Raw genomic sequence first — 19,920 nt, forward strand, 5'->3', positions numbered from 1 at the left:
ACTGACACGAGTAACCAAACGCTGCAAAACATATCCAGGCCAGCAGGGCCGGTCCGAGACTGTTTGGGGCCCTGAGCCGGATTTTTATTTGGGGGCCCCTCAAACCAGTATGTAAACACCATATGTTATCATTCCTGTAGCTAACTATCATTAGCGTCACACCAGTAAATTAGAAAATTAACCTGTTTAAAAATAAATACATTATAATACTCACATTTCTTCTGTTCGTATTTTAGCATTTTCAGTTTTTTGTTTTTATTTTTTATATTTTTAGTTTTCAGCGACTCCAACATTGGTAAGGAGTTGGTAATTATTCTGATGCTGTAAATTCAAAAATATCTCATTGATCCCAAAGGGAAATTAAATGTTGCTGTAACTCATATTAATTCAGATTCTTCAAAGAGTTATTGTCGATAGTTATGGCTGTTGGCAGGAAAAATTTTCTGCAACAGTCTGTATTACAGGAAATTTGAAGAAGCCTCTGACTGAAGATGCTCTGTCTAATGATGGTTGTACATAACTTTCTTGATTGCATGAAGAATCCTTCCTTGCATCATCATCTCCAGAAGCAGATTTATCCTTCATATTTATCCAACAAATACAATGAAAGCTGAATTTAAAGATTACATCCTTCTGTTCACAAACAGAGGTGCTTCTCCAGTCAGCTTTTCCCTGGGTGGGCCCCCCTATCAGCATCATAGAAAATATTTATTTTTTACATTTTTTAGAGAAAATCTAGACTGTATTAATTATTTATTTACAACTTTACAAATTCAAACATTTTTTTAAAATATGGCAATTTATATTTTGTGTTTTCACAAAAATCTAAAGGCATTTTTCTAATAAATTGAATATTAATGTCAAAAATCTAAGAATGGTTATTTCACTGAATCCATTATTTGTGTAAATATGATCAGTGGAAAATTCAACTAGTTGAGACATTTTAGACTTTTTTATGGAATATCTTCAAATTTCTTTAAAAAAAAATTCTGGTCTTTAATATAAACATCACAACTTGAAGTCTACACAGTTATTTTAAAACTTTCTTTGTTAGCAAACATCGCTTTTGTTTCTCTGAAGCTGACTCATTTCATTTCCTGCTTCGTTGCCTTCAGGGCGCTAAAAATTAATCCAAACAAACAAAACAGAGAGCACGCATGCGCATGGCTTTCGCACCTTTTACACTGTCGTGCATAACTTAGATGATTAGCTCTCCGCGTGTATAAAAGGGCCTTTGGGAACTACGCTGAGGACGCTGATATGTCCCCTCCGCCGGACTAATAGAGGGCATTGAAACATAACACCGGACAAAGCCGGGGCCCATTTCTGACCGTAAAAAAGGTTTATTCAAGCAAATAATGGGATCCGAGCGGCGCGCCTCGCACAGAATAAGAGCCCGGTAAACTTCACCGCATGGAGCCCGTCTCCAGGGCTATTAAGCTTTTAATTGGAAAATAGCAGAGGAAATTTCAAGGTGACTAGAGTGGCTTTGCAGTTTGTGCCGGCCGACTAGATTTGTGGGAGTTAAAGTACCGGAGGCTTGTGGGGCGAACGCACAATAAATTTATTCATGTTGGGGGAAAACACAAACCGGAATAAAAGTTTACACCGCGCTGATGAGCTTCCCTTTAATTTGATGCGCTGCAGGTTGTGCACGCTGCAAGGATGTCCGTGTTTTATGCTCTGCGCAGTTATTTAAACCCGTGTAGGGATCATTACTGCGCCTGGAGCGAAATAAACAACAGCCACCGGAAATTAGAGCGCAGTTAAACCGGAAAAGGAGAAACGAACAGAAAAAAGAGAAAGAAACACAAACGGCTGAAACGATTAATCGGATTGATCATCAACTAATTTAGTAGTTGATGGATTCTAGACTAAAAAAATGTCTGAAAGAACAAAACAACCAGAGCAGCAATTAAGCCAAAACCCTAAAAAAGAAATTTGCATTTTTAGATTTCTAACTGAAAGGTATTTTGTTGAATCTTAGTCAATTATTTTCTTATTTAAAAAAACCCCATTTGATTTATTTGTTTATTTTCATGTATATCTACTATTGCATAGAAAATAATCTAGTGTTTGAAAAAATCTAAAAAGGTAAATTTTAATCCGATTAATTGATCAACTGTCAGAAAATTCAATACAATAATTGATTACTAAAATAATTGTTAGTTGCAGCTCTAGATAAAATTAATAAAAGGTCAACTTGTGAAATTGACTTCACCTGAAATTAAAGATTTTGAAATTCACTATTAGATATTATATTCTGCATAAAATTAAAATAAAAACATGAAAGTTGTTGTTTACCCTAAAATTATTGGTAAAATAAAAAAATTGATTGTTTTGTTGCTCTTTTTCCTTTTTAACATGTGGTAATTTTCCATCACCAGCAACTGTCACTTAAAACTAAAAATCTTGAAAAACATAAATAATGCATTAAATATTACACACAAATAAAAATCAACTAACAGGTTTCTCCATCTGAGCTCCTCACGTCCTCATTGTGATGCATTCTGGGAAAAGGTTCCCACTCCCGCCTTTTTCTTTTTCTTCAGTGATAAAAACCATCGGATATGTGACAAAGTTAAAGGGGCGGTATCATGATTTTTACCTTTACATAATTTCTAGTGTTATTCACTCATCCAAACAGACCTGGAGTGTTGCTCTTACTCTTTCATGTTTGAGGAATCCTTTAATCTCCATGGCAACCATTCAGCTGCCCAAAATGCCTGAGTGGACCTAGCTCCGCCTTCAAGACACAGCTCCTCCCCCGCTCAGCTCCTTCAGACTAGCCAGCAGCAGTTAGCAAACACCTGGTGGGTAAGCTGAGCCCATTAGTTGCTGCTCAGAGCAACGCTGGTAAAAACGTTGTTAAACGGTTAAAAGAGGAGCCATGTTGTTATGAAGGTGAGGTTTCTTAAAGAGACAGAGGTCCAATTTCAAGGTGTTATATTACAAAATCAAATTTCTTTTAACTCATATTTGATATTTAAAGCATTTTCTAACAACTGAAGGTAACAGTTTCTGGATTTTGCAATAAAATGGCACAACGTGCTTGGAAAACATACAACTGCCCGACTAATAAAAAGTTTATTTTTCACTAACTCACGCATTGAAGTTCAATAAATATTTCTTTGACTTAGTGAGTAGATGATCCTCTGATTTTATGACAGAGTTAAGGAAACATCTGGTGCATCATGCCAGCTAGAAGTGACGTTGTGATGGGATCTGAGGGAGTTCCCATGATGCATCAGTGCATGTTGCGGTGGGATGTTGCTGCTGGTGGGTAAAAGGTGAAGAAATGAACAGAAGAGACAGAAACACACAGCAGCATCGTTTTCCGTTTACCTCAGTGTGTCTGCGTGTTTTAGATGCACCTGATGGGAGTGAAAAACGGGTTCTGCAGAACCTGATGGCTGATGTGATGTTGGGGATTTTCCTGAAATCTCCGTTATGTTTGAGTTAAGAAATAAAACAATTAGAATTTGAAGAGGGTGAAGCTAAAACCAGTTGAGGAGTTCTGGGTTTGTATGTCTCTCTTTCAGAAAATCACCTTTTTGAGTCTCTTAATGTTACACAGAGAAAATGTATTTGTGTAATAGTTTTAATGTTCTTATATTTTTTTATGTTGGGAACGAGGAGAGAGCTTATGGCTTGTTTATTGTTGTCATGGCAACTCCTTAGCAACTGGCTGCCAAGTTGGCCGTCAGTTACAAAGTTTTCCGGAAGTGTGACGTCACAGGAGAGCTATGTATCGGTGCTTTTGAGTTTTAATATTTAATACAAACAGTAATTCAAAGTTCGGTTCCGCAGCGTGAAGACGCGTCCGGACAGTTATTGTGTTTTAATGACTGCCGGGTCGAGCGGACCTCCTCCAGCCGGCCCAGGAGGAGCTGACCTCGGCTCATTATGAGCGGCTGATTGGGGGCGTCGCCGCCACGCAGGACTCCTGTCACGGACAGGCTGATTTAAAATCCCCAAACCCATTCAGAGGAACTGGGTTGACATCTGGATTAAAGAGAGATCAGTCATTCTTTTCTGGCCTGCAGCCAGAAAAACAGTCACTGACGCGTCTTAACTCGGCTTTATTCAGTAATCGGAGTTAAATTCCCGATTTTACCTTAATGATTTATTTCTATTAAAGTCATTTAATGTATTTAAGGTCAGAGTAAAAGTAGCACTACTTCAACATATTTTACTCAAGTGAAAGTAAGAAGTACCATCCAAGAAGTTACTCAAGTAAAAAAGCATTTGGTAAAAATCTACTTCATTAATCAAATTATCAATCATTTAATATTTAAAAACGACATCCTCAAACAGATCAAAATATAAATTTCAGTAGAAATTTTGGTATTTTAAGGATAAAAATGACAATAATTTACCTAAGTAACAGAAAATTACAATATCAGACAAAACAATTTTTTCCAAATCCGTTTCTTTCAGTAAAAATCTTTAACAAAACTGCAGGTGTGTGTCTGAGTGTAAACAGTGCTTCTCAGTTCCAGTCCTCAGGCCTCCTGCTCTGCATGTTTTAGATGCGTCTCTATTCCAGAACAGCTGATTCTAATCATTGCATGAACATCAAGTGCTGCAGAAACCTGTTAATCACCCATAGATTCAATCCAGGTGTGTGACAGAAGGAAAACACCTGAAACATGTAGGGCAGGAGGCTGAGGACCGGAATTGAGAAACGTTGGGTTAAAACATGTTTGTTTTTCATTTAGTGAGTAGAAAATCCAGAAATTTGACTCCAGTTAAGAGCAGCGCTACTTTATAATAAAATTACTCAAATAAAAGTAAAAAGTGTAGTAAAAATACTCTTAAAAGTAAATTATTTCAAAAAGGTTAATGTAACTAGTTACTACTCAGCTCTAATCACAAGACATTTTTCCCATAAGAGAAGTAATCTGCCAAAGGAACTTTTTTTAAAATCATTTTCTTTTTATTTAAGTTGCTTTTTAACGTCTAATAGTAAAAATTAAGTAAAGTTTTTTTGAGTAACTTTTTAAAAAGTTACTCAAATAGATAAAAATGTTTACTGCCAATCTCTGCTTTTGTTTCTCAAGAAACAAAATTAACTCCTTGTGTCGAGATAAAATCCAGAAATGTGCTAAAATAAAGCATTAAAATCAGATTTTCTGCCTGATTCTGCCACGAATCTCTGAGTGTCTTTAAAACTCGCCTCTGCAGCTTTTTAAATATTTCCTCCTTCACCTCTGAGCTTTGCAGACTTCCTGTCTGTAACGAGCCGCCATCACTCTGCCAGCCGCGATCCGGCCTGATTTTATCTATTACCGGAAGCCGTGATTCATGGAGGCCGAGGCAGCTCAAGGAAAAGCGACCCTGTGACACTTTCTTCCCGCCGCTGTACACGGGCCGGCAGCTACAGAAGGACAAGTCAGCGGCAGCGGTGATAAAACGGCCTTCCTTAACTAAACTCGTAAAGCACAGGGCGATAAAACTCAATCTTCTGTAAAATCCAATTAAGTCATTATCTGACTGATTGTATCTTTAATTGAAAACAGAAGTGACAGTAAATTTCAGTGATATATCAGGATCAATCGATACTGCCGTACAATCTGGTCTCAAGAGGTGATTTATAATGTCAAAGCCTTATAGGTAACTCCACATTCTTCTCTCTAAAACCACTGGTGGATGAAATTAAGAGTAAGTGCGTTTCATAAAAAAACAAGACGGTCATGTTATTGATTACAGCAGATGGGGCAGAATCCAATGAACACCGTGCTGGAAAAGAAAATACAAGTAATTTTCTTTGTCTGGTTTTATGTTGTCCCCAGGACGACTTCGCATTTACACTTCATCACTTCGCAGCACTTTTATTCCACTAAAACTTGTAGCGACGTAAACATGAAAGCTCCAAATTACGTCTGTGGCCAACGCGTTGGAAATGAATCCTGATAAATTTAGACTAGAAAAGCAGAGTTTCACTTACATCCATTTCAGGTAGCTAATCCAAGAAAAAAACTAAAACCCTCAGATTACATATTTAGTGAGAATTGGTCAGTTTGACACTTTACAGTGGTAACCACTTTAATTAGGACTTCTTGTTAAAATAAATTAAAGTTGTTTTACTTTCTTAAATTACTTTTTCAAAAACCCTTATAACTGCCTATTTTATTAGTTTAAATATACCTAAATATAATATGAACAGTGAAAACCGACTGAGCTGCAAATGTCTTCTTTTGAATATTTTAGACATAATTTATGAATAAAAGCTTCAATAAGCGAATTTTCTGCAAATAATACGGAGTTGAGTTTCTGAAAAAACAACTGTAACCACAGGATATTTTAGTTAAATTTTTCTACTAGCTCAAGTTAACACTAAACATAAACATTAGCTATGCTAACGCTATCGGACGCTAATGCTAAAGTGCTAACTTAAATTCAAATTATATCTATCCTTGAATGACTGCAATTTCGACATAATAATTTAAATGCTCTAGTAGTAATGCTTATATCTTGTTCTTTGCTGTCGCTGTTTTATTTTGTTTGTGTATATTTTTTGATGAAATAGTGATCAGAAAAGAGCAAGTGAGCAGAGGAAACGGAACTGCTCTGTAAACAGACTTTACTCCCTTCAAAATAAGAGCGCGCATATAAACGTCCAACTACTTGAAGATTTTTTAACTGAACCAAAAGCTTCAAAATAAATGGAGACATTATTCAACTAAAAGTTTACAACACAATCAAGCAAATAAGTGCTCCAGCATTTTTCCGCTAAACGTTTTCAAATTAGCTAAAGTGAAAAATTAGCCCTTTTTGCTATTAGCAGATGTGTGTACACCATTGCCTTTTTGTTTCCAATAACTTAAACTCCTTCTTCACTAGCAGCTACTCGGTTTGACTGGTTTTCCTTTGAGTGCTTGGTTTACTTGAATTTATCTCCACTTTCATCAGAAAATATCTACATGCTAACTGCTTGTTTGGAAATTATGACACAAATGTAAATGTGAGGTTTAACTTTAATTAGAACCGTCTGCTTTGCTCAAATAAGACTAAGATTAAGATTTTTAGCAACAAACAGGTGAATTTGGAGTAATAAAAATGAAAAATTATAGTGTTGTGATGACTTTGTGAGGGCGACGTTTCAGAAGGCTTTTTAAAGAAACAGATGCCCAATTTCAAGACGTTAAATCAGGAAGTCAAATTTCTTTTAAGTCATATTTGATATATAAATCATTTCTACAACAACTGAAGGTAACAGTTACTTGATTGTACCATAATTTGACACTATATGCCTGGAAAACACGATATTGGCTCTTTAAGAATAATGGAGAATCTGTTTCTCTTCAAGCAAACTGGAAAACTCATTAAAATGACAGAAAATGTTGAGGAAAATTAAAACTGGCTAAATCAACTCCAATAGTTCACCAAAAATCAACCTTATTCCAAATGAGCAAAAATGGACTGAATAACGTATTAAATGTTTAAACTGCTCTTCATTTTTTAAGGTCTGAGATTTAAAAACTTTCAGATAAATTCTACCAATACATTAAAAGACTAATGCTTTCTAAGGCTTTAAACATGCTAATATGTTAGCAATGATTCAAATGTAAACCATTTGAACCATTTTCACTGGTTTGCTAAAATAAAAATAAAAATCCTTATTTTAAATATATTTTCCAAAGTTTTCAGCCAGATGTGAGGCTGCAAACATAACATTCCTCCATAAATGTTGTGTTATTGAGCGATGCTTCAGCTCACTCTACAAGGTCGTCCCAAAGTGGGTAAAAAATTGTAAACAATAACCCGCGTGCGGCACCAACACCTCTGCTGAGAAGGGGTTAAATATACAATACACATGCAAATCCAGAGGAATAAACGAGGCCATAAATAAGCATCCGGCGCTCATCACACGCCCACAGAGAGAAGAGCAACGGGATTTACGACCCGCCGCTTCGCTTTGCTTTTTTTAAACCTGGAGACAAACATTTCTAAACCAGGAAAACAACTTGGACTGCTTCTCAACATTTATCACACTGCTGTTCAGAAAAAAAAAATCTTAATTTTTTTGTACAAAATTAAAAAATTGTTAAAATAAATTTCACAGATTTGAGGTTAATGAGATTTATTTGCACCTGATGTGATTCTGTTGGAATAACAACATCGTATCTGATTTGGGAAAATCAAAAAATATGTCAGAAAGGGAGAATACAGTAAGATCCAGCGGCATCTAGAGGCTGATTGGCAAATTACAACTAAAAAAAAAAAACTCCTCCGCTCCAAACCGTTCAGAGTGATTAATACAAATCTTGTTTATTATAAAATGAAAATAAACGAAAAACTGCTCAACAAAGCAGAAAAAAAACAATCCTTAAACAGAGAAAATTAACCCACTGGATTAAACAAAAATACACCAAAGTAAAAGTTGCATTATTTATATTGTGTAAAATGTGAAATTAATGCACACAATAAGTCCAATTAACCAAATTTCATTACTTAATTTAAAGAAATAAAACCTTGATTCCAGTGTTTCAGAATGTTGTTTATCAAAAAATACAAACTTGACCAATACAGCGATCCTAAAGTCTACACACCTGTTAAAGTCGCAGGTCTCTGTTGGAAACAAATTATAAATCCTTTAACTTTTTCCACATATAATGAAGCACTAAACCCTCAGAATGTCTTTACCAGGTTTGGATCAGAGAAAACGTCCAGACTGCAAAAACACAAAATCTTACCAAGTATTTTTGTCCAGCTTCTAATTCAAATATCTTAATGCATTCAAAATGAGACAAAACTAATAAGTAACTATACAGCAAGAAATATGAGCTTGTTTTGAGTCAATAATTTCATAACAATGATGAAAAAAAGTTCCAGCTATATCGCTTATCATATGGTAAATATTACATGTTATAAGTCAAATAACATGTAATATTTGAAACCAGTTTATTTTTTAAAATCAATATTAAGGACCAGTTGACTAAAAACAAGCTCCTATATAACTGTTATAAGACATTTGCATTAGGAAACAAACCAAAAATGCGTAAGATTTTGTATTTTTGCAGTGTTGTTTACAATTTTTCTGTTGTGATAATAAATGTTCTTTAAGGAAATTCCACATATATTCCACCTTAAGGTGTAAAATGTTTTGAAATAATACGTCAAGGCGTAACAGGTGTGTAAACGTTTGAGAACACTGTATTTTATTTTGTGTGATCTAATTCAGTCTTGATTTTTTTTCTAATTAGGAATCATAAAAAAATAAAGTCAGTTTTTGGATGATTAACTCCCTTCGGTTACAAACAGAGACTCAGAGCAGAACAGAAATCAGGAACAAAAATCTGCTTTAACAGCTGAACAGTTTTCAGTTCAGGCGAGAACTTTTCGTGGCATTCTTCTTCTTTTCTTCTAGTTTTTCTAGTTGCTGGTGTCGCCGCTGATGGTGTCGACGGTGAAGCTGGCCGCCTGGCCGCCGGCCTCACACTCAGCCTTGTCATCGTTTAGAACCAGAGCGCTCATGGAGCGGCAGGTCATGGTCGAGTCGTAGCTGGTGGGTGAAAACGCTGCGGGGAGAAACACAGTCAGAGTTCATTTCCAGAACAAATTTCACTTCAATATTTCATATTTATTCAGATTATCTGCGTTCATTTTCCTCTTTTAAAGTGTGGATGGATTTAGGTGATGTAGCTCTAACACGAGTTCAGCAGGTGTTTGCTAATTGCTCATGGCTAGTCTGAAGGAGCTCAGCGGGGGAGGAGCTGCATCTAGAAGGCGGGGCCACGTCCACCCAGGTGTTTTGCCGTGGAGATTTATGGATTTCTCAAACATGCATGAAAGAAGAACATTTCTGTTTTTAGTGAGAGAACATTATAATATGATGTAAACCTAAAATTATTTTAAATAGTAATACTCCTTCAACTTCTGTTGAATCTTTTAAGATGCAGCAAAAACCTTTTAATTTATGCAAACTTTTATTTTGAAGGGGGATTTGTGACCCTTTCTATTATTCTTTGTCGTTAAGCATATTGCTGCTGTATCTGTGTATTCTCCAAATCTACACCTGTTTGTTTGCATTTCTTTTCTAAATATTATTAAATATCTGAAATATTTAATAATATTTCAGATATTATTCTTCTTCATTTGCGATGAAGAAGAATGTGTGAAATGTCATTTTTATTAGCTACTTTATCTCACAGAATATCTACAGATAATCTGTATGTTTATTTTGAAGGATCCCTGTCAGATGACACAAATGAAATTCGTCCAGTCGTAGTAGCTTTTCCTGCTCTCCTCTCCTCAGCAGAGCTGGGAAGGAAAACAGGAGTAATTTTTCTCCTCATTAACTTCCTGATTGGTTTCGGACTCCGAGTTTTGCTCGTCTGCAGTTTGTCACCAGTTCAGAACTGACAGCTCGATCGTTAACACTAATGTTGGAGTAGCTTTTGTTCCTCGCCGCTCTGTTTGTACAGCAGTAACAGCAGCGTGGTGAATTAGCACGCTCACTGTTAATTCTGCCTCCGTTCATCAGCAGGAAATCTACGACGCCATTAAAGGCTGGAACCGAGCGGACGTGTTCGTTTCCGCAGGGACGTTAAATCACGACACGTGTTCTTGGCGTCGTCCGCCTATCCTCTGCCCTGCTGCATAATTAAACCACTGAAACAGCAGAAAGCCTTGTTCTCAATTAGCAGTGGAGGCCTGTTGGTTTACTAACCAACTGTCAGCTGATTGTTAGTTCATCTGTGTCTCACTTATTGCAGCGAACTCATTTCATACCCAACGTTTTCAGGAGAAAAAATCCAGCTTTCGTTTGTCCCATCAGGGGGATTTTTTTGACATCCGATGATTCAAAGTAATTGTCATCTATTCAGTTTACTGTAAGAAAAGGATGCTAATTAACACAAAACAAACAATAAAATCTGTTTTTCTCAGAACATGGAGAACAGAATCTAGAAATAGTGAGTTCTCTGGATTCCTTCCAGTCAAATCGTAGCTCTTAATGACTGGTTCCTCCAAGGATGCTTTCAAACCTGATAGTCCAGTAGACTCTGTTTGATTGGGATCAAAATTTCTTCCATTTTCCCACAGCTCTGAGTCAAACCAACCAAACCCTTTGAGCAACCTGTTCCCCTCTTTGCCTGTAGGGGCACTGCACCAAAAATCACTGAATGAAACGACACAAAAACCTCTGAAGAAGACACTGAACGCAACTTCCTTCTTCACAAAACGTAAACAATAATGGAGTAGCATCAGATTTCAGTGGTTGTAGGATTTCAGGAGCCAATTTCCTCGCTAGCGCTTGTTAGCGCGTCTGTTTTGGTCGTATTTACCCAGAATTCCCTGTGCTGTCAACCACTTCCTGCTTTTGGAGCAGTCTCCGCTCTGCTTGTCGCTCACATTCACTTCAACCAAACCAAGACCTGGTTTGCTCTTTTGGTCTGCATCAGAGTTCGATTATGAACCTCCTGAAACGAATCCAACGCGACGCCGACGGTCAGGAACAGACGACGGCTGGTTGGTACGCTGTGAAAACTTTGGAAAATACAAAATCGAGTTTTGAGTTTGAGTGTATTTATCATCATAATACATCAAAAATGTTTGTCTACCGGTAGAAATAGAAACAATTCTGAATGTGAAAGTGTCGGAACGTTGTGTGAAATGGAAATAAAACCTGAATGTATTGATTTACAAATCCCACAAACCATTCAGGAGGCAGTTTGTAACAAGACAAACTTCACCTGAGAACGTTTTGTATCTGGAATGAACTTCTGCCCTTCTCGCAGTCACTCAGCACTATATATATAAGGTTTATAAAGTATTAAACTGTCTTTGTGTGGACTAACAAAAGGAAGCTTTTTAAACCTCCCACTTGTCCTGTTGGGAAAAGGAGGGAGGGTTTCAATGAAGGTGTAATCATTTCTGCTGCTGCCAGAAAACGGGAGGGGAACAAAAGCCCAGATGTGAGAGTAGATGGTAATTCAGTCTGATCCAGAGAGGATAAGCGCTCTGTGGCTTTCATACTCCACACTCACCACCCGTACCGATCCAACGAGATAACGCTTAAGTAAACACAGAAATCTGCCAAGACACAGATCAAATATAACATATCTTAGTAGCGCTAAATATGAAGAGACAGTGTGGAAAATGTCACTCTGTGCTTCTGATTTTAGCTTTGAAAATAATCGATTTGAATTTAGGTAAGCAAACTTATGGTCACGAGTTAAAAATGGTGAAAATAAAACTAAAAAAACTAAAATAAAACTTAGAAAATGGTACATTTTTGTAGTAAAAGCATTTAGTTTTCAATTTGCTTTTAGTTTGATTAAATAAATTTAATCTCAGTTTAAGAACAGGATCTGAGTCTAGGTCTGTCCTGATAAAACATTTCTGTTATTGCGATAAACGATAGTATTATTGTTGTGATAAATGATAGGTAATAATATGTAATAAAGGAAGAAGACAGTCTAATGAACATTTAACACAGGAACATTTTAAATATCCAAAATAAAGAAACAAAAACAACAGAAACAACAAATAAAATAAATTATGAAGTCTCTGTAAATAAAAGTATCCTTAAAAAAACGTTCAGTTGAAACCTAAACAGCAGACTTTTATCCTCCAGTTTGTCAAAAGAGAGAAAATAGAAAAACAATGTGATGCAGAGGGAAATCAATGAGTTTGGTTTAATGTGTCATGTGATTAATTGATCAGTTGATTAATTGAGACGGGCCAATTTTTCTCAAAATGTTTGGTACAGTTAGCGAAATCAAATAAGAGCATCTTTTTATTGGAAGTGTCTTGATAAACGTGGTTGTACTTGTTGTAAAGTCTCAGTTATACAAAGACAAATACTCTGTGATGCACTTAACATTTTCTATTTTAAGAAAATCATGTCGGAAATAATTTTACCTCATTTCAAATAAAATGAGTCAAATTTGCATCATTCTTGAATTGCAGCACAAATTCAGTGAAAGGGCCACAAATGGCCCCGGGGCCGCAGATTGGCCCCCTGATTTAGAGAAAGAAACTGTGAGACGTTCTGGAAGAGACAGAAGAATGGTTCTTCACCTGTGTGAATGTGAGGGAGGTGTTCAGGGCCGGCAGCGTTTAGTGAGGCTGTTATGAAGGAGAAAAAATGAAATCGCAGGGATGAAGAGTTGCCTGTCACATGACAAGGTTGCCCGGAGATTAAATGGCAGCCATTAAAATGATACGAGGTGTGTCTAAAAAAAAAGCAGGCCCGGTTGGACCCATGTGTGTCCAGCTTGTAAAGATGGACGCTCCCGTCTGTGGCTGCTCATCACGCCATCGGAGCGGCTGCAGGACTTAATGGCCCAGAAAACGGAGCCAAAGAGCAGACGGGCGGCCGGGCTTTAAACAGCGAACGCAGTCAGGCGACGTTCGGCAGGCAGACCTTCACCCTGCAGGCCCAGATCGCTCAGCAGAACACTTCTGACTCCAACACACCAAAAACATACTGAACCTCTGACTCCAACACACGGAAAACATACTGAACCTCCGACTCCAACACACGGAAAACATACTGAACCTCTGACTCTAACACACTGAAAACATACTGAACCTCTGACTCTAACACACTGAAAACATACTGAACCTCCGACTCTAACACACTGAAAACATACTGAACCTCTGACTCTAACACACCAAAAACATACTGAACTTCTGACTCTAACACACTGAAAACATACTGAACCTCTGACTCTAACACACCGAAAACATACTGAACCTCTGACTCTAACACACTGAAAACATACTGAACTTCTGACTCTAACACACTGAAAACATACTGAACCTCCGACTCTAACACACTGAAAACATACTGAACCTCTGACTCTAACACACCAAAAACATACTGAACCTCTGACTCCAACACACCAAAAACATACTGAACCTCTGACTCCAACACACCGAAAACATACTGAACCTCTGACTCCAACACACCGAAAACATACTGAACCTCTGACTCCAACACACGGAAAACATACTGAACCTCCGACTCCAACACACGGAAAACATACTGAACCTCCGACTCCAACACACTGAAAACATACTGAACCTCTGACTCCAACACACTGAAAACATACTGAACCTCTGACTCCAACACACTGAAAACATACTGAACCTCTGACTCTAACACACCGAAAACATACTGAACCTCTGACTCTAACACACGGAAAACATACTGAACCTCTGACTCCAACACACGGAAAACATACTGAACCTCCGACTCCAACACACTGAAAACATACTGAACCTCTGACTCCAACACACTGAAAACATACTGAACCTCTGACTCCAACACACTGAAAACATACTGAACCTCTGACTCTAACACACCGAAAACATACTGAACCTCTGACTCTAACACACCGAAAACATACTGAACCTCTGACTCTAACACACCGAAAACATACTGAACCTCTGACTCCAACACACCGAAAACATACTGAACCTCTGACTCCAACACACTGAAAACATACTGAACCTCTGACTCTAACACACTGAAAACATACTGAACCTCTGACTCTAACACACCGAAAACATACTGAACCTCTGACTCTAACACACCGAAAACATACTGAACCTCTGACTCTAACACACGGAAAACATACTGAACCTCCGACTCCAACACACTGAAAACATACTGAACCTCTGACTCTAACACACTGAAAACATACTGAACCTCTGACTCCAACACACTGAAAACATACTGAACCTCTGACTCTAACACACCGAAAACATACTGAACCTCTGACTCCACACACGAAAACATACTGAACATCTGACTCTAACACCGAAAACATACTGAACCTCTGACTCTAACACACCGAAAACATACTGAACCTCTGACTCTAACACACCGAAAACATACTGAACCTCTGACTCTAACACACCGAAAACATACTGAACCTCTGACTCCAACACACCGAAAACATACTGAACCTCTGACTCTAACACACTGAAAACATACTGAACCTCTGACTCTAACACACTGAAAACATACTGAACTCACTGAGTAGCTCCTGTAAAAATACTTTAAAACACTTTAAATAAGGAAAAACTAACTTTCCAGCAGGATACAGCCAAAGTCAGTAATTTGATGAGCAGATGTGAGCAGAGTAGCCAAAAACTGGACTCAAGTAAGATCAGCACTACCTTAACATATTTTTACTCAAAAGTAAAAGTAAAAAGTATCCATCAAAGAAATTACTCAAGTAAGAGTAAAAACTATTTAGTAAAAAGTCTATTCAAGTACTGATCAGGTTATCAATCATGTAATATTTAAAAATTATGTCATCAGACCGACCAAAATATAAAGTTACAAGGAAATTTTAAGAATAAAAATGACAGTAATTCAAAGTAACAAAAAAATAAAGTAATTTTTTCAAAATCAGTTTCTTTCAATAAAAACTGCCGGTGTGTGTCTGTGTGTGGTGAATTTTTAGTAAAAACATTTTTGTTTTCATTCAGTGGGTAGAAAATTCAGAAATTTTCTACCAGTAAAATACTTCATAATAAAATTACTCAAGTAAATGTAAAAAGTAAAGTATAATAAAAATACTCCTAAAAGTAAATTTTTTCAAAACAAATAGTCGAGTAAACATAACTAGTTGCTGTCCAACTCTGATAAGAACAAGACATTTTTCTCATAAGAGAATTAATCTGCCAATAAAACCTGAACTTTTTCATCAATATTAAGAGATTATTTACTTAACAAGCTCCTATTTCTTGTTAAAAAAGTTACCTGTTAGTTTGGCCTTATTTGAGGTGTAATAAGATATTTGCATTAGAAACTAAACCAAAAAAACTTGGTAAGATTTTGTGTTTTGCAGTATTTTAATAAACTTTTATAAATCTGTTTTCTTTTAAAGTTAAGCTTTATCTGGATATCTCTTATGATTTTTAAAATCCTTACAGGGATTTTCTGTGATAGAACAGAAAGTGGCTTGTAATCGGAAAGTTAAAGAAAAAAAAAACGTTTTGAGCGTTTTATGCATAAAGACCTGAAAGGTGCGGTGTGGATTTTCCGGTGTCAATAAACATGGCCGCCTCTGATCTTCTCCATGTGTAAATAAAAATAAGCACAGAGGTGATTCTTATTTGAGTCTTACACATTTAGGAAACATGTTTTGCTCACAACTTTTCTTCCTTTTTAAAAAAAACTCAATGTTTTTGTTTTGATCAGCAGAACTCTGATGCTTGAGCTGCTTCTAATTTTAAGCCACATCAAACACTCTAATCAGTGAACTCAACCAGGTCAATAAAAGCTTTAGCATTGCCATTATTACGGACTATTCATTTTACTGTCTGCTGTTAAATCTTCCATAAATTACTCTCTCTCGTCTCGTCAACCTGAGAAGCATTGAGACAGTAGTTTAAAGGGACGGAGCCGCTTTTGAAGCAATTAAGATGTTTAAAGAAACACTTAGAGGCTCATTATTGGTTTGCAGTGGAGCCGATGTGAGCGGAGGACCGACGCAGTTTGACAGAAGGCATCAGGCGCTAAGGTCAAAGGCTAATTAAGCAGAGACGACCCTTTGCTCCTGCATTGTTAACCAATCTGTCCCCGGCCAGGACGACCGCCAGAGAGGCGTGACGCCGCCGCCGTCTCCGCGCTAAATCTCCATTTCGGCTACTGTGCCCCATCAGCTCGCAAAATGGCACGTCGGAGGGTCGCCGGCGTTGTGACGGGATCCATCCAAGAGTTATGGATATGCAATAATGAGCTGAGGCGGCCGATCGATGTTTGCGTGACTTCTCTATCATTGCGCTTTAAACAAGAGATTAATTGTGAGTCGACAGCGTAAGAAAAATGCCAAAGTAAAGGACACAGGAAGAGTGAAATATATCGCCGCGGTAAAGCTGTCAGACGTGTTTATTCAAGTCGTTCAACTGTTTCAGAGAGCGGCCATGGAAACATCATTTACCAACGCTCACCAACACCAGGAGGCTGAGGAGAGTAAAACGTTACTAAGTTTGTTTTATCAGAAAATCCTGAGGAAGAACTGTCTGCTAAATCTGGAATAATAATAATATAATTTATTTATATAACACTTTTCTAAAATCTCAGACATTTTACCAGAAAAAGCACATACATGAAAAAAATCATAAAAGAAAAAAACAAATAATAGTTTAATATAGATATATTTTAAGAGTTTAAAGTAAAATATTTTAAACTAAACAGATTAAATTTAAAATCGTCAACTTTTATTTTTGACAAAAGTAAACAATAAAAATAAATAAATTTTGTGGAATCTAAAGCAATTTTTCTTTTATTGTTTTCAGAGACAAAACAACCATATTCAGTCAGAGCTGGATGTAGTCTGCAGCGTTTTACTTTAAAATAAAAAATAAACTAACCTGAAAAACAGGAAAAAATATTCTGTAATTACTCGTGCTGGGACTTTAACACATTCATTTAGAACACATTAAAAATTTCAACACAATTAATTGGTTGTTTTTTTTTTGTAGCCGAAACCTTTACAGCTGAAACCTTTGTATTCAGGCATTTTTGGTATTCATGCCAGGCCACCAGATGGCGCTGTGATTTTAGCATGTATTCGGATGTGCAGGTTACGTAAGTTTCATCCGTTTTGTTGTTTTCTGCTTGCATGCATCCAGGAAACCCAACAGCTTTCACACCTGCAGGGGGCATCCACAAAAACCTCCACTCTCCTTTAGAGAGATTGTTTTAAAAAAAACTGTTCCTGTCAGAGGAACCGTTTTCCAGTTTATAAACAGAAATGCTACGTTTCTCCTCTGTGTAAAAGGGGCCTAAAGGAGGTGCTGCCATGTGATTGGTGACTTCCTATTTATGTCTGCAACACATTAAACAGGGAGACCACCAGAAAAGGAGGCTGGATAGATGATATCTCCATGTTTTGCATCTTATCGCGCCCCAAACCAAAACCAACGTCACTTTAATTAAAGACGACTGAAGGCAAAGATTACCAATGTTCACAAAACGCACTCGTTACATTGAGTCTAAGACAAACTATTTCCTGAAACTTTCCTAAGACCATGAAAATTATGGACAACCTCGACCATCCTCTTCATGACAGCGTCTTCAGACAGAGGCTTCTTCAAATTTGCTGTAATACAGACTGCTACAGGAGCTCTTTCCTGCCAACAGCCAACACATTTATAATAACTCTATAAAAAATATGAATTAATATGAGTTATATGAGTTAATATTTCCCTAAAATCAATAAAGTATTTCTGTAACAAACTGCAGGTCAAATAAGTTTCTGTTGAGCAGAAATTTAATCTCTTTCAGTTTTCCTCCTGTAAAACCTCCAAACCAGGGAAATGTTGGACGTTCTTATCAGATGCTGAGACTTCAGGTTCAGATTCAACTGCATTCGACAAACCCATTTCATTTCACTTTAAGCCAGCAGGACGGGGTGTGTGTGTGCGTGTGTGTGTGTGTGAGAGAGAGAGTCAGAAAAAGAAATAGAGAGTGAGGATAAGAGGACATAAACTACACAGCCCTGGCCTTTTAATGTCTCCACAGCCCCAGGCCAGTGTTAATGGTGGTGTTGTACAACACATTACTGTGGTGCTTGTGCCCTGAGCAGACAATTATACTGGTATTTAGCCCCGGAGGCTATCAGGGCACTTAGCAGCACCACGGGCCGGGGAGGACGGCTTGACAGCTCTCACAGGAGTTTTATTCTGTAATCAAGAACCAGGAGAAACGCTGAAATAAGAGCTACCAGGTTCCCAGGGGCCTCCAGTCAAACATCCCTTCAGCTCAGAGAAACATTCTCATTTACTGACTTAACATGGACTAAACTGGCAGATTTGTCAGGTTGTAATTGAGTTTTAATATGAATCTAATGAAAGTGGACTGAATGAAAAGTAAATAAAACTGGATCTGTTTCCTGTAAACTCCTTTCAGGTGACTTTAAGTTAGAAAAACAGCTAAATCATAGCAATGTGTGAAACCTAATTTCATAAAAGGACTTTTGACAAAAAGAAGTTATTTTTGTACTATTTACTATTGGATCATGTCAAAAACTGATATTACAAAGTAGGGATGTAACTTGGGGCTATTATCGATATCAGATATCCGATTTTGTTATGGCTAATAACAATATTTATTAATATTATATATATTTGTTTACCGTTTTAACACCTTTAGAAAGAAGTGACCAGAAACAGACAGCAACAAGATGAAAATTTAATATTTTTTTATGTCTATATTTAATATGAAAGGTCTGGAACATGTAGAATAATGTAATGTAATGCACAAAAGCCTTTGGGGGAAAATGACTGTAAAAATGTCAGGAGAGCATTTTGAACATCTAGAACTTTTCCCACATTTTGTCTCATTGCAGTTTTATTTATTGGACTGATACCAATATGTTAAAAAATAACTAAAATCAGTCGATTCTGATGTTAGCGCTGATATATCATGCATCCCTAATTGTGATTGGCAGCGCTAAGACCCGCCTCCTTGCTCTGATTGGTTGTTTTTGGTACATTTCTTCAGATGGTAATAGAAGCTCAGGGAGGAGGTGGAAGGGATTTTAAACTGTCACAACATGGGGACAGTTTAAATAAATACTTATAAAAACATATTTTTATAAAAGTTATAAACTGCAGCTTTAAATGTAATTTTCAAACTTGTCCTCCACTGCAAAACCACAAAATCTTACCAAGTATTTTTGGTCTAATTTATAGTGTAAATATCTAAGAAAGTTTGAAATAAGACAAAACTAACCAACAATAAATTTAGTGAAGGATATAGGAGCTTTTTTTAAGTCAGTAATTTCTACATATTGATGAGAAAGTTTTAGTTCCACTGGCAGATAATTTTACTTATGACATTTTACCCATTTTATAACTGAAATAATTTGCCAGTGGAACTAGCACTTTTCAATAAAAATTAAGGATTTATACACTTAAAATAAGCTCCTATATCTCTCAGAAAAG

General features: G+C 36.9%; 1 protein-coding gene across 2 annotated transcripts in view; it reads right to left on the minus strand.

The window, feature by feature from the left end:
- Window positions 1-8,345: 8,345 nt before the first annotated feature.
- Window positions 8,346-19,920, minus strand: part of dmrt1 (doublesex and mab-3 related transcription factor 1) — a 29,607-nt gene continuing 18,032 nt past the window's right edge. For both annotated transcript variants that reach the window (XM_044112082.1, XM_044112081.1), the window contains exon 5: window positions 8,346-9,524. In XM_044112082.1, the coding sequence (XP_043968017.1) occupies window positions 9,379-9,524 (146 nt within the window). In that variant the 3' untranslated portion in view covers window positions 8,346-9,378. The remainder of the gene's footprint in view (window positions 9,525-19,920) is intronic.

Source organism: Gambusia affinis, linkage group LG03 (genome assembly GCF_019740435.1).
Source record: "Gambusia affinis linkage group LG03, SWU_Gaff_1.0, whole genome shotgun sequence".
NCBI classification, from domain to species: domain Eukaryota; kingdom Metazoa; phylum Chordata; class Actinopteri; order Cyprinodontiformes; family Poeciliidae; genus Gambusia; species Gambusia affinis.